General features: G+C 44.0%; 1 protein-coding gene across 6 annotated transcripts in view; it reads right to left on the reverse strand.

Moving 5' to 3' along the window:
• Window positions 1–15,224, reverse strand: part of TRAK1 (trafficking kinesin protein 1) — a 250,707-nt gene that overhangs the window by 56,170 nt on the left and 179,313 nt on the right. For all 6 annotated transcript variants that reach the window (XM_063922395.1, XM_063922397.1, XM_063922399.1 and 3 more), the window contains 2 exons: window positions 4,947–5,063; window positions 1,760–1,860 (listed from right to left, as the gene is read on the reverse strand). In XM_063922395.1, coding sequence (XP_063778465.1) covers window positions 1,760–1,860; window positions 4,947–5,063 — 218 coding nt within the window. The remainder of the gene's footprint in view (window positions 1–1,759; window positions 1,861–4,946; window positions 5,064–15,224) is intronic.

A 15,224-nucleotide genomic window follows, 5' to 3' on the forward strand; every position in this document is an offset into this window, starting at 1 on the left:
TCGGTGCTGCTCTGCCAAGCAGCCTTTGTGTTTAGTCCTACGTGTATAATATGTCTAATATGTTGAGTCTATTGTACAGTTGCAATGTGCAGTATCAACTCATACGTGTAATGTGTGTAATGTATGCTATGTTCTTCCCCCTTCGTATGCTATGTATTCCCCCTTCATGTTGCTGCTTGGCGATGCATTGTACCACAAAGAATTCCTAGTGTACGTGAGTACACCTGGCCAATAAAGCCGATTCTGATATGCATTACATACATGGAGTGTTGAATTGTATGCAAGATATGTTTGTTTACATGGAGTGTTGTATGTTATACATGGTGTGTTATTCAACCCATTATCACATATTCATACAAAATCTAATCACAGTTTTGCAGAGTAGCACAATTAGCAAAGACAACACTAAAAAGCTACCATCTGTTCTACCAGCTTTTAATAATTTAATGCAAATATGACCATGTTTATCAGACTAAAGCTGGGTAGACACTAGGCGATTTATCTGCTGTTCAAGCAAACTGATGATATATCGTGAGCGGGTCAGTGGGTGTATACAAACGATATGTTCACAGACATATGGCATTGGCTGTGCAGCACTGCCGATGGCCCTCCCAGTTGGATGACAGGACCAACACATCGAGTGGCCGGTCAGATAAGTGTGTTGTATACAGGTATGCTTACCTGGACCGACCGCTCTAAAGGCACGACGACGGGTCTGGTGTGTACCCAGCCTTAGAGACATTTCAATGGTACCCTCTTTACCTTAATGCAACATCATTTTTCAAATGAAATTATATTTAACGTGTAACTAGTGAATGCTGACCAGGCAAATGTGGGTCATAATCAGCAATAAAACAATGGTATACAGCACCTGGAAAATAAAGAACCACAGATACCTGCAAATCGCAGCATGATCTTGCATATGTCATATTGTACAAACGAACACAGATTTTTACGACTGCACATTCCCAAGAAGTATGGTTTATAGGTGTAGCACACCCACAGTGTTGTGAAAGATAATTTAAAAAACATATGGCCATATTTTAATTACAGAAACCTATCAAGTTAATGTTTATGTATATATTGACAGTTTAGGGCAATTGCTCTATAAAAATTTTTAACAAATGCTCTTTAGTCAGAGAAAGCAAATATTTTTTCTTAGGCAGCAATCTCCCGCCATGAAAAAGCAAACTACGAAATTCCCTTTTCATTTCTTATCTATTAGATAAATCACACACATGAAGATTTTGCCATTTGGAAATTACAAGACCATGTTTTGCTGTGCTTGTTAATACAGTATATTAGTCCCCATAATGGGAACACATTAAATGTACAACATTTTCAATCTATTGGTAGTTTTTCATCTGTTGGTTGTGTCTATATAGCATCATATTTATCCGGTCATTAGTGCAGAGACACAAGCTGAATAGCTTACAACGTTTTATTCCTAGACATCTTCAGTCTATGACAGAGACGCCATCACTCTAGGCAGCTGAAATTACTGTAACTTGAAACCTCTCAAATATATGAAAGCCTGCTGCAGTAAAACAAATAGATGACTGCGTGTATTCATAGCCTGTCCTAACTCAGCACGATCTGTAGCGCTCATCTCTTCTGGCTGTGCACGGTTTTCCCTCCTTATACAAATAAACATCTAACAGAGCGCAGAGTTGTGAGGAAAGGTGGTACTCCAGGGAGGTAACTCGCACTTTGTCCACATGAAGTCACAACACTGAGTAAGAGAATAGTAGTGACTTACGGGGTGGAACAGATGGACTCTGGCTCACTCTCCTCTACTGCACTGGTGTAAAACTGAAGTAACTCATCTTTCATGGACAATTCATGACGCAGCTGTGACACCTGCAGGAGCAAAACCTTCCAGTGAAATCATCTGTACATGAAAATTGCATCATTATATATGTAAATTCTGCAAATAGACAGATATATATATATATATATATATATATATAAAATGACAGAACAATTATATATAATAACTTATATTGTACTGTATGTGAAGAAAAAACATGGATACTTATGACCTATCACATACCAGTGCGGTGGTTCTCAAATTCTTTTGAATCACAGCCCCCTAGAGTATCAGAATTTTTTTCACAGCACCCCTAGGCTAAAGGTTTCTTACTGATAAATTTAGAAAGAAATATTAAATGAAGTAAATTGTGTTTATTTATACATCATCCTTAGGTTCAGTTATGTGGCGAGGGACAGGATTTGCTTCTGTTAGTGCACATATTTTATGATTAATAGCCACTGGCACTGGTTTTGCCTACTACATGGACCATAAATAATTTGAATTGGTCCTGGACCACAAATCCAAAGCACCCCTGCAAGTGTCCTGAGGCACCCCAGGGAGCCACAGCACACAGTTTGAGAATCACTGTACCAGCGCATTAAACAGAGCAAAATTAGACAGCATTCATTAAAATTATAAGTGGGTGGCACTAGAGCCTTGGAGTTTATTTAAAAAAAACTTCCTGTCTGCTTGAAGTTAGTAAGCTCATTTGGGCAGTGCCAGCTTTACCTTCTGCCTCATGTAACTGCATGCTATTTATTTGTATCACAAATCCCTCAATGTAAGTGCTACAATATCCAAATAACAGTAATAAAGTCTCTCCATGCTTTGATTTCCTACCACAGTCCAAAGAATATACAGTACTTGCAATGTTAATTCGCTTCATTGAAATGGCCCTGGTCTCTAATTTACTTGGCCAGTATACTGTATTTAAAGTATTAAACAAACACAGTGACAACATGAAGGGCCTATTTCAGATGTGATTGCAGTTGCGCCCTGTGCGGCAATGTACCGATTATCAGTGCTTTGCGCATATGCAAGACCTGTTCTGGGCATGCGCGAATGGGTCCTGCGACTCAGGATACAGGTCAGCAGACCGTAAGTGATTAATAGTCTGCTGCCATCTGGGGAGCAGCAAAGGCCTCCGTTTGTGGAAACGGGGGTGTCGCCGACATTTGGAGGAGGGAATAAGTCAGGGATCTCTGTAGTTGGACGGAAATTTCCTGGCCTCTGCAACAGGCGGCTTGCATGGCCTCATTGGTGTCGTAAGCCACTCAATGGTGATGAGTGATTGGATGCTGCGTCCTAGGATGCAAGTCGGATCACTACTGCGACAGGAGGCATCTGGATGTATTAGACTCCTCCTGCTGCATCACCATACAGAGCTATCACTTCTGCTTCCAAGGATGCAGCAGTGATAGCAACTCTAACCACATCTGAATTAGGCCCAAAAAGGACAGTTCATAATAAAAGTATATCGAAAAAAAATAATCCAGGATACAGATGACCTAAAATAAATTATAGGATACACAGTGTAAACATTTTTTCATTTGTGACATTTTATTCAAATTAATAATAAAAACCTTTGTAGACCTCCAAAAAGTCACAATTTGCAGCAACTATTGTACAGTGCGACTACAACTAAGTAAAAACAAAACAAAGTTCCTCCTTACTGTATAACTGTACAAAACACAAGCAGATAATTCCAAATTAGCCAATATGGAGATTATAAATAAACTGAAATGCCTAAAAGGACAATGGGGGTCACTCCGAGTTGATCGCTCGCTAGCTGTTTTTAGCAGCCGTGCGATCGCATAGTCGCCGCCCACCGTGGAGTGTATATTTGCTGTGCAAGGGTGCGATCGCTTTTGCAGCCGAGAGATGCAAACACAATTTGTGCAGTTTCTGAGTAGCCAGAACTTACGCAGCCGCTATGATCACTTCTGCCTGTTCAGTCCCGGAATTGACGTCAGACATCCGCAGTGCAAACGCCTGGACACGCCCACGTTTCTCCAACCGCTCCCTGAAAACGGTCAGTTGACACCCAGAAACGCCTCCTTTCTGTCAATCTACTTGCAAACGCCCATGCGAACGGATTCGTTGTAGAATGCATCGCTGGGCCCCGATCCGCTTTGCACTTGTACGACGCGCCTGTGCATTGCAGTGCATACGCAGTTCTGGCCTGATCGCTGCACTGCGATAATCAGCAGCGTGCGATCAGGTAGGAATGACCCCCAATGATAGCGCAGCAAATTACTGATTTTTTATGATTTTTCAGTCAGAATTGCTAAGACAACTTCACTGCAGACCAAGTTTGTGTCTAACGTTCCTGCTGGACTATACATACGCAAATACCAGGGTTATACTCTAAATACTGCATACTGTAATAGTGCATATTGTAATCTACAACCACTTTTTACTGGGAGTACTGTAAGTCATAAAAAACATTGTAAAACTGGGGAAAAAAGCCAGAATAATAAAATGTTGAATATTTTGTATGGTAATAAACCTCTTTAACTGAAGTGTAAAAAGTGCAATAATAATAAACAATTAACAGTCTGCTTTGACCCACACTTGTCTATTAGCCTACAGTACTGATCTACACTCCCAGCAACAAGTATCCTGCAGGCATTCCTCTGTCTACAGCACAGTAGTGGTTAGTATTACTGCCTTGCAGTATTGAGGTCTTGTGTTTGATTCCCACAAAGGCCCTAACCAAGCAGAGTTTCTATGTCCTCCCCGTGTTTTTGTGCAGGTTTCCTCCAGTTATGTCCCACAATGTAAAAACATACTGGTACGTTAACACTATGTGTGTACATTTGGTAGGGAATATGCATTGTAAGCTCCACTGCTTGGTCCGAGACGGATATGAATGACTAAATATTCTCTGTAAAGCGCTGCAGATTATGGGGGAGATACAAATGTTTGAAAAGTCAAGTGGGAGTCTGTTTTTTCCTATCTAATAGACAGGAAAAAACAGACATCCAACCGACTTTTCAAACATTTGAATTCCACCCTATGTGTGCGCTATATAAATTATTGGTAATAAACAAATGAATACAATTTCAAATAATTTTGTCCACTACAAAGTCATAAGGATAACTGGTGAGTCCACATTATTTGGATTCTTTACCTCCTCTCTGATATGTTCTACTTGTTCCTCCAGGTACTCATTCCTTTCTGTAAGTGTTTTATTCTTCTTCAACAAAGACTGGCCAATCCGAGCAGCTAATTCTAGGTCCCGTTCTTTCTGTGAGTGCAGGGAGAAACAGAGATATTAAGTAAATTAGATCATATACGGCTCTGGTTAGTCTCTGCATTGATTGTGCGTGAGCACTTTCCAAAACGAAAAAAGTTTGATGACTGGAAGTCTGCTGGATTCACAGCTAGAGTTGAAAGCAAATGCACATCACTATAAACCACACGCAACGGATGAGCACTTCTCATTAGCCTGTTGCTGCACTACACCTATTACCTTCATGAGGGGCAATTTCTATGGTTGCCCAACACTAATATATTTAAAATATATTTATTCAAGCACTAGTTACTATGTGCTACAAAGACTGGCTACAATGCCAACCCACCAACCGATATGGTAAGAATGTCACACAGCATACACCAGAGTTTCCCAAATTCTGCCGTTAAAGTCCAGGTTTTAGGAATAGCCAAACTTAAGCACAGGTGACTAGATTAGTACCTTACAGAAAAATAGAGAAAATGCATTATGTTTAGAATTATGGTGTACAGCCTTGGGGCATTTGGTTTATGCTGGTCTGGGAAGGGGGGGAGGGGTGTTCCATGTCCTGGAATTGAACCGGAGTGTTAGGGATCCAGCAGGTGAGGTAACCTGTTAGTGGTTGGTGGACCCATATTTTTCAGAGTTTATTATAATTAGTCTGATTAGCATTGTTAAGCATTTAGATTGTGCACCTGCATTTCTTCTTTTTTTTGTGTGGAACTACAAGTCTCAGCATGGTAGCGCCTCTCATTGGGGATCATTCAGATGTGGTTGGAGTTGCTCTCACTGCTGCGTCCTTGGAAGCAGCAGTAATAGCACTGAATGGTGATGCAGCAGCCGTCTATTACAAGCAGACGCCTCCTGCTGCAGTAGCGATCCGAGCTGCTTCCTTGGAAGCAACATCAGATCTCTTTCCCATCATCGGGGCTGCTTATAGTCAGCTATGGTGCCACACAAGCCGTCCGTCACAGAGGCCAAGAAATCTCCGTCCCATGACGGAGATCACTGACCTCTTGCTACACCCTAAATGGCCAATCACCAACAGTCTGCTGTCGCCCAGCTTCCGACGTTGCAGGATCTGTTCGTGCACGTGCTAAATGGGTCCTGCGCATATGCAAAGTACCAAACATCAGTACTTTGCACATGATATCGCAGGTGCACCCACACCTTAATAACCCCCATTATGTTTAAAATTAGGGCGTGCAGTCCCAGGTCCCCACCCCCACGATATTAATTAGTACCTCAGTAAGTTTGATGTAACCATCAGGACTCAAGCATTGGTATCCTTAAAGCCTGCAGTGTAATGGCAGAGTTTGGGAACCACTGGCATACACACTTACCAAACGACATACTGTACCTGGCCACAAGAACTGGTTGTGATGTCATGGTCGGTGGTTCCTGCGGCCGGCATGTGTGTCGGTCGGTGGGTCACCAGTACATACAGGCAGATATAAAACAATATACAGTGCATCCGGAAAGTATTCACAGCGCTTCACTTTTTCCACATTTTATTATGTTACAGCCTTATTCCAAAATGGAATAAATAAAAAATTTCCCTCAAAATTTTACACACCAGTTTTTTATTTTTAATACATTTGCAACAATCGGAAAAAAAAATCTTTTTTCATGTTGTCATTATGGGTATTGTGTGTAGAATTTTGAGGGAATAAATGTATTTATTCCATTTTGGAATAAGGCTGTAACATAACAAAATGTGGAAAAAGTGAAGCGATGTGAATACTTTACGGATGTACTACATCTGCATAATATTCCGCCATCCCATATGCTGTACGCCCAACGTGGTATGTCCGTGAATAAATGTCATTAGTCAGCTGAAACAACAATATATCATTATGTGTAACCAGCCTAATCTTAAAATACAGATTCATTCATATTAAACACCTGCTAATAACATACATGATCAAAGATAAAGCTGTTTCATGTGCACATCAGGCACCCTATCTTTAAGCCACGTTCAAGACACTGTAAAGGACATAATAAATGACCTTATAATTCCATATACAAATATTTTATATATGTAAATAACATGCAGAAAATCTCCTGCTTGGTGATGGAATGGAAAGGCTTATGGGCCCTACACACTGAGCTGACCAACGGCGGATACGGCCGACCCGGCGGCGGGGGGCAGTGAAGTTTCTTCACTCCCCCAATCACCCGGCTCCATAGCAGTGCAGGCAAATATGGACGAGATCGTCCATATTGGCCTGCATGCACAAGCGACGGGGCACCAGCGATGAACGAGCGCGGGGCCGCACATCGTTCATTGCTGTTGCCTCCACACTGAAAGATATGAACGGTATCTTGTTCATTAATGAACGAGATCGTTCATATCTTTCAGTATTATCGCCCAGTGTGTAGGGCCCATTACATACACAGCACTTGGGAATATCACAAGATGCCCTTTCTCCATGTATGATCAGCTTCTTTAAAACAGACCACGGAACATTTATGAAATTTGTTCCACTGTGAACAGAGCACAAAGGGTGTTTTTACCCACAACAATTTGACTTTAGTTAATTTTCTAAATAGCCATTTAAAATGAAGATAAATTGCTATGGGCAATACCTCCATTTCTGCAGTTACCTAGGGAACAGTGATCAGCTAACTACTTCTAAAAGCAACATCGCCTAATAGGTGCTGAGCAATGCTGCAGACTGGAAGTACAATAGTGTCTATGTGCACTGAAACTTTACTGTAGTACATTGTTTTACACAAAGAAACTGTGTACTGTACCTTGTTGCTATCAACGTGATACAACATACTGTAGCTGGCACACCCTTATCAAAGTCCTCTATACAATTGATTGTATGAACGTGTACCAGTTCACCTTCAACTTCTCAAAACCACTATGTCCACAATCGCCAGACAGAGTGTAGGCAGTTCAATCATTTACTTTTCTGTGATATGAAAATATGTTATTGAAGGTACAAGCTACATATTTAAACTAAACTCTTTGTAAGTTTAATAACTATATTCAAATAGATATAGCACAAAGATCTGACTAGTAAAGGGTGGATCCACAGCGATCGGAATATTGGAGAATTATCCTATTAAAGTCGGCTCATGTTTGGAAATATTTGCAAAGTGGAGCAGCAGATGAGCACTAGCAGCAAGTACTATGACAATAGCGCATTCTCCCATAGGTTTTGGCCTTTCGCCCTAGGCAGCAAAAAGCTGGACCTTGGCAACTGAGGGCTGGATTGGTCTATAGGATGTGTGACTGGTTAAAAGTTTTTAAAATGTATTCTGTTGACTGTTTCACTGTAACATGGGACTCCGGTGTCACTGAGAACGAAACATGTAAAAAGTGCCATCTAGCCAATATTTTATTTAAAACAAATACAGTATAAACAAACAAAACATACAATTACTGATAGCATTTAAATAGTACTTAAGGGGATATTTTCCTGCTAGGCAAGTGCCGTCAATGAAGTACAGCTCACCATAATTACATTTTATACTTCTATATGCGAGCAGGTCCCACTGGAAGAATGATAGGGATTCTGGCAACGGGATCTTGACTGCCGGGATCCCGTCCGACGGCATTTTAACTACATCCCATCACACCTACAGACAAAATACAATGAAGCTCTATAGACACAGATCTGCGACAAACAGTCTCCTGCAGTCTCTCAATATACCTGGGACCTATGCTGCCTCGGATACCATTGAAAGTACCCGAAAGCCTAAAGGTGTGTACACACGGTGAGATCCCTGCTATGCCCGATGTTGACTATGCGATTTCCCTTGAGCTCCCCCAGAGCCCAGTTAGTACAGATTTTGACTATCTTTGCTTGAGATTTTGTCTATGTACGATTTTGACTAAGTGCCAATGTTGAGTATACTTTGTACTAGATAGTACACTAGATAGTCCAGATTGACTTGCCTGCACAGTCTCTCTAGCCTTGCGATACCGACCCCACGGGAGCATGCATCGGGATTGAATCTGTATCGCAAACTGCCTAATGGTGCCCAAACACTTGTGCGATGCCCCGCGACGGGGCATTGCACCGGCAGTTCATGAAATTGCACCTGAACTGCTAAAGTGATTACAATGCGATCATGCGATAGATTGCATGGTAATCACGTGATGGGCACATCACCGCTGAGTGGGAGCGGCCTCTGGCCGCTCCTGGCGGGTGCCCATCGCACGTCGCAGTGCGATATATAGCATGTGTTTTTAAAAACACATGCGATCGCACTGCGATTCGATAAATATTAAGCACTTACTATCTTGAGACGCGAGATTCGACCGACGTGCCCGCGCATCACGTCGAAAGGTACCTAAAATGTGCATACAATCCTTCGATTTCTCTCATAGATGCGGTCGAAAATTGAAGGTTAGCACCGATTATCTCACAAGTGTATGGGCACCATTACACCTTGAGATATGCACTAACTTTTCATAAGATTTTGACTATATAGTCAAAATCTTACAGATTTATCTCACCGTGTGTACACACCTTAACGCATTTTGTGAGTCGTCCTACTGTCACCCTGGAATGCACTCCAAATTCACTGAAACTGAAGACTCCTGTTAGCATTACCATGTTTAAGATTGTTTACTTAAAATACATTATATATGCAGATAACAGTTATTAAGGATACTATATTATATTTAGTGATGAGCGGGTTCGGTTCCTCTGGATCCGAACCCCCCGAACTTCACCTATTTTACACGTGTCCGAGGCAGCCTCGGATCTTCCCGCCTTGCTCGGTTAACCAGAACGAACCCGATCGTCATCATCCCGCTGTCGGATTCTCGGGAGATTCGGATTCTATAAAAAGAGCCGCGCGTCACCACCATTTTCACTCGTGCATTGGAGATTGAACGGAGAGGACGAGACAGCGTTCTCTCCTTGAAAAGCTCCGTAATCTGTGCTCAGTGTGCTGCAAATATCTGTGCTCAGTGTGCGGCAAATAATCTGTGCTCAGTGTGCTGCAAATAATCTGTGCTCAGTGTGCTGCAAATATCTACGTTCTCTGCCTGAAAACGCTCCATATCTGTGCTCAGTGTGCTGCAAATATCTTATCAGTGTGCTGCATTGTGGGGACTGGGAACCACCAGTATATAATAATTATAGTGGTACAGTACAGTAGGCCATTGCTGTATCTTGCAGCTCTGTGTCACTGCAAGTGTCCATTCCATATCGGTGCGGCATGTTTGTGAGCAGTATATATAGTATTACAGTGCAGCATTTTGGTGACTAACAGTATATAAGCACATGAGGGAAGAGGGCCCTGCTCGTGAGAGCTAACAATCTAAAGGGGAGGGGTAGACAGACATGGGTGACACAGATGGGGTACATAGAGAACGTGGAACAGAGGGTTAGGAATCAGGATGAGATTTGGCTGGGTTTGGTGAAGAAGTGGACCCCAAGAAGGCACAAGTCAATACTTAACATTGCAACATTTTACTGGGCTATGTAGGAGAAAATTAAAAATAGGGGAAAATAAAAATAAAAAAAAAGAATCGATAACTTCTACCGCTTTCAAAAAGGTCAATGGAAGCTGAAATAATGGACAACTACCTCATGGAAGCCAGATACAGTATACCAAACAGTACTTAGCAGAGTTAGGAATGAGTGCTTATGAAATACAGTAACATTTTGTCATAATATTTCAGAAACTGCATGGCTGGTTTCTTGCACTCTTTTGCTCTAATACACCACCTGCTTTAGGATTTATATTCAAAAACATGGTGTCTCCATAATCCCAAAAACGTCAGTCTTCTTCCAGTGATTTGGACCAATAATACCATTGATTAGAACGAATAATTCCTGTGATTTTGTCATTTTCTTCCAGTGATTTGGACTAATAATACCACTGATCAGAACAAATAATTCCTGTGATTTTGTCATTTTCTTCCAGTGATTTGGACCAATAATAACATTGATTAGAACGAATAATTCCAGTGATTTTGATATTTTCTTTCAGTGCTTTTGACCAATAATACCATTGATTAGAATGAATAATTCCTGTGATATTGAGGTGTTTGTGTCGCTTAGCCGTCCAGCGACCACAGTGTACCTTTTTTTCTCTTTTCTTTGCATCATGTGCTGTTTGGGGCCAATTTTTTTTAAGTGCCATCCTGTCTGACACTGCAGTGCCACTCCTAGATGGGCCAGGTGTTTGTGCCGCCCTCTTGGGTCGCTTTGCTTAGTCATCCAGCGACCTCAGTGCAAATATTAGGACTAAAAAATAAGATTTTACTCACCGGTAAATCTATTTCTCGTAGTCCGTAGTGGATGCTGGGACTCCGTAAGGACCATGGGGAATAGCGGCTCCGCAGGAGACTGGGCACAATTAAAGAAAGCTTTAGGACAACCTGGTGTGCACTGGCTCCTCCCACTATGACCCTCCTCCAGACCTCAGTTAGGATACTGTGCCCGGAAGAGCTGACACAATAAGGAAGGATTTTGAATCCCGGGTAAGACTCATACCAGCCACACCAATCACACCGTATAACTCGTGATACTATACCCAGTTAACAGTATGAAATATAACTGAGCCTCTCAACAGATGGCTCAACAATAACCCTTTAGTTAGGCAATAACTATAAACAAGTATTGCAGACAATCCGCACTTGGGATGGGCGCCCAGCATCCACTACGGACTACGAGAAATAGATTTACCGGCGAGTAAAATCTTATTTTCTCTGACGTCCTAAGTGGATGCTGGGACTCCGTAAGGACCATGGGGATTATACCAAACCTCCCAAACGGGCGGGAGAGTGCGGATGACTCTGCAGCCCCGAATGAGCAAACTCTAGGTCCTCCTCAGCCAGAGTATCAAACTTGTAGACTCTTGCAAAAATGTTTGAACCCGACCAAGTAACAGCTCGGCAAATTTGTAAAGCCGAGACCCCTCGGGCAGCCGCCCAAGAAGAGCCCACTTTCCTCGTGGAATGGGCTTTTACAGATTTAGGGTGCGGCAGTCCAGCCGCAGAATGTGCAAGTCGAATCGTGCTACAGATCCAGCGAACAATAGTCTGCTTAGAAGCAGGAGCACCCAGCTTGTTGGGTGCATACAGGATAAATAGCGAGTCAGTTTTCCTGACTCCAGCCGTCCTGGAAACATATACTTTTCAGGGCCCTGACTACGTCCAGTAACTTGGAATCCTCCAAGTCCCCAGTAGCCGCAGGCACCACAATAGGTTGGTTCACATGAAAAACTGATACCACCTTAGGAAGGAATTGGGAACGAGTCCTCAATTCCGCCTTATCCATATAAAAAATCAGATAAGGGCTTTTGCATGACAAAGCCGCCAATTCTGATACACGCCTGGCCGACGCCAAGGCCAACAGCATGACCACTTTCCACGTGAGGTATTGTAGCTCCACGGATTTAAGTGGCTCAACCCAATGCGACTTCAGGAAATCCAACCCACGTTGAGATCCCACGGTGCCATTGGAGGCACAAACGGGGGCTGACTACGCAGCACTCCCTTAACAAAAGTCTGAACTTCAGGCAGTGAAGCCAGTTCTATTTTGGAAGAAAATTGATAGAGCCGAAATCTGGACCTTAATGGAACCCAATTTTAGGCCCATAGTCACCCCTGACTGTAGGAAGTGCAGAAATCGACCTAGCTGAAATTCCTCCTTTGGGGCCTTGCTGGCCTCACAGCACGCAACATATTTCCACCATATGCGGTGATAATGGTTTGCGTTCACTTTTTTCCTAGCTTTAATTAGCGTAGGGATAACTTCCTCCGGAATGCCCTTTTCCTTCAGGATCCGGCGTTCAACCGCCATGCCGTCAAACGCAGCCGCGGTACGTCTTGGAACAGACAGGCCCCCTGCTGCAGCAGGTCCTGTCTGAGCGGCAGAGGCCATGGGTCCTCTGAGATCATTTCTTGGAGTTCTGGGTACCAAGCTCTTCTTGGCCAATCCGGAACAATGAGTATAGTTCTTACTGCTCTCCTTCTTATTATTCTCATTACCCTGGGTAAGAGAGGCAGAGAAGGGAACACATACACCGACTGGTACACCCCCGGTGTTACCAGAGCGTCCATAGCTATCGCCTGAGGGTCCCTTGACCTGGCGCAATATCTTTGTAGCTTTTTGTTGAGGCGGGACGCCATCATGTCCACCTGTGGCCTTTCCCAACGGTGTACAATCATTTGGAAGACTTCTGGATGAAGTCCCTACTCTCCCGGGTGGAGGTCGTGTCTGCTGAGAAAGTCTGCTTCCCAGTTGTCCACTCCGGGAATGAACACTGCTGACAGTGCTAACACATGATTTTCCGCCCATCGGAGAATCCTTGTGGCTTCTGCCATCGCCATCCTGCTTCTCGTGCCGCCCTGTCGGTTTACATGAGCGACCGCCGTGATGTTGTCTGACTGGATCAGCACCGGCCGGTGTTGAAGCAGGGGTCTAGCCTGACTTAGGGCATTGTAAATGGCCCTTAGTTCCAGAATATTTATGTGTAGGGAAGTCTCCTGACTTTTCCATAGTCCTTGGAAGTTTCTTCCCTGTGTGACTGCCCTCCAGCCTCGAAGGCTGGCATCCGTGGTCACCAGGACCCAGTCCTGTATGCCGAATCTGCGACCCCTAGAAGATGAGCACTCTGCAGCCACCACAACAGCGACACCCTGGCCCTTGGAGACAGGGTTATCCGCCGATGCATCTGAAAATGCGACCCGGACCACTTGTCCAACAGATCCCACTGGAAGATCCTTGCATGGGACCTGGCGAATGGAATTTCTTTGTAAGAAGCTACCATCTTTCCCAGGGCTCGCGTGCATTGATGCATCGACACCTGTATTTGTATTAGGAGGTCTCTGTCTAGAGACGACAACTCCTTGGACTTCTCCTCCGGGAGAAACCCTTTTTATCCTGTTCTGTGTCCAGAACCATACCCAGGAACAGTAGACGCGTCGTAGGAACCAGCTGCGACTTTGGAATATTCAGAATCCAGCCGTGCTGTTGTAGCACTTCCCGAGATAGTGCTACTCCGACGAACAACTGCTCCCTGGACCTCGCCTTTATAAAGGAGATCGTCCAAGTACGGGATACTTATTTCGGCCATTACCTTGGTAAATACCCTCGGTGCCGGGGACAGACCAACGGCAACGTCTGGAATTGGTAATGACAATCCTGTACCACAATTTTGAGGTACTCCTGGTGAAGAGGGTAAATAGGGACATGCAGGTAAGCATCCTTGATGTCCAGTGATACCATGAAATTCTCCAGGCTTGCAATAATCGCCCTGAGCGATTCCATTTTGAACTTGAACCTTCGTATATAAGTGTTCAAGGATTTCAATTTTAGAATGGGTCTCACCGAACCGTCTGGTTTTGGTACCACAACATTTTGGAATAGTAACCCCGGCCTTGTTGAAGGAGGGGTACCTTGATTTCACCTGCTGGAAGTACAGCTTGTGAATTGCCGCCAGTACTACCTCCCTTTCTCCGAGGGCAGCAGGCAAGGCTGATGTGAGGTAACGGCGAGGGGGAGTCGCCTCGAACTCCAGCCTGTATCCCTGTGATACTACTTGCAGATCCTAGGGATCCACCTGTGGGCAAGCCCACTGGTCCCTGAAGTTCCCGAGACGCGCCCCCACCGCACCTGTCTCCACCTGTGGAGCCCCAGCGTCATGCGGTGGACTCCGAGGAAGCGGGGGAAGATTTTTGATCCTGGGAACTGGCTGTCTGGTGCAGCTTTTTCCTTCTTCCCTTGTCTCTGTGCAGAAAGGAAGCGCCTTTGACCCGCTTGCTTTTCTGAAGCCGAAAGGACTGTACCTGAAAATACGGTGCTTTCTTAGGCTGTGAGGAAACCTGAGGTAAACATTTTTCTTCCCAGCTGTTACTGTGGATACGAGGTCCCAGAGACCATCCCCAAACAATTCCTCACCCTTATAAGGCAGAATCTCCATGTGCCTTTTAAAGGCAGCATCACCTGTCCACTGCCGGGTCTCTAATGCAGCAGCACTATTTATGCTGAGGCAAATGCAGGTCTCAGTATAGTACCTGAGTGTGTATATACAGACTTCAGGATAGCCTCCTGCTTTTTATCAGCAGGCTCCTTCAAAGTGGCCGTATCCCAAGACGGCAGTGCCACCTTTTTTGACAAACGTGTGAGCGCCTTATCCACCCTAGGGGATATCTCCCAACGTGACCTATCCTCTGGCGGGAAAGGGTACGCCAGCAGT

This window comes from Pseudophryne corroboree, chromosome 5, assembly GCF_028390025.1.
Source record: "Pseudophryne corroboree isolate aPseCor3 chromosome 5, aPseCor3.hap2, whole genome shotgun sequence".
Lineage (NCBI taxonomy): Eukaryota > Metazoa > Chordata > Amphibia > Anura > Myobatrachidae > Pseudophryne > Pseudophryne corroboree.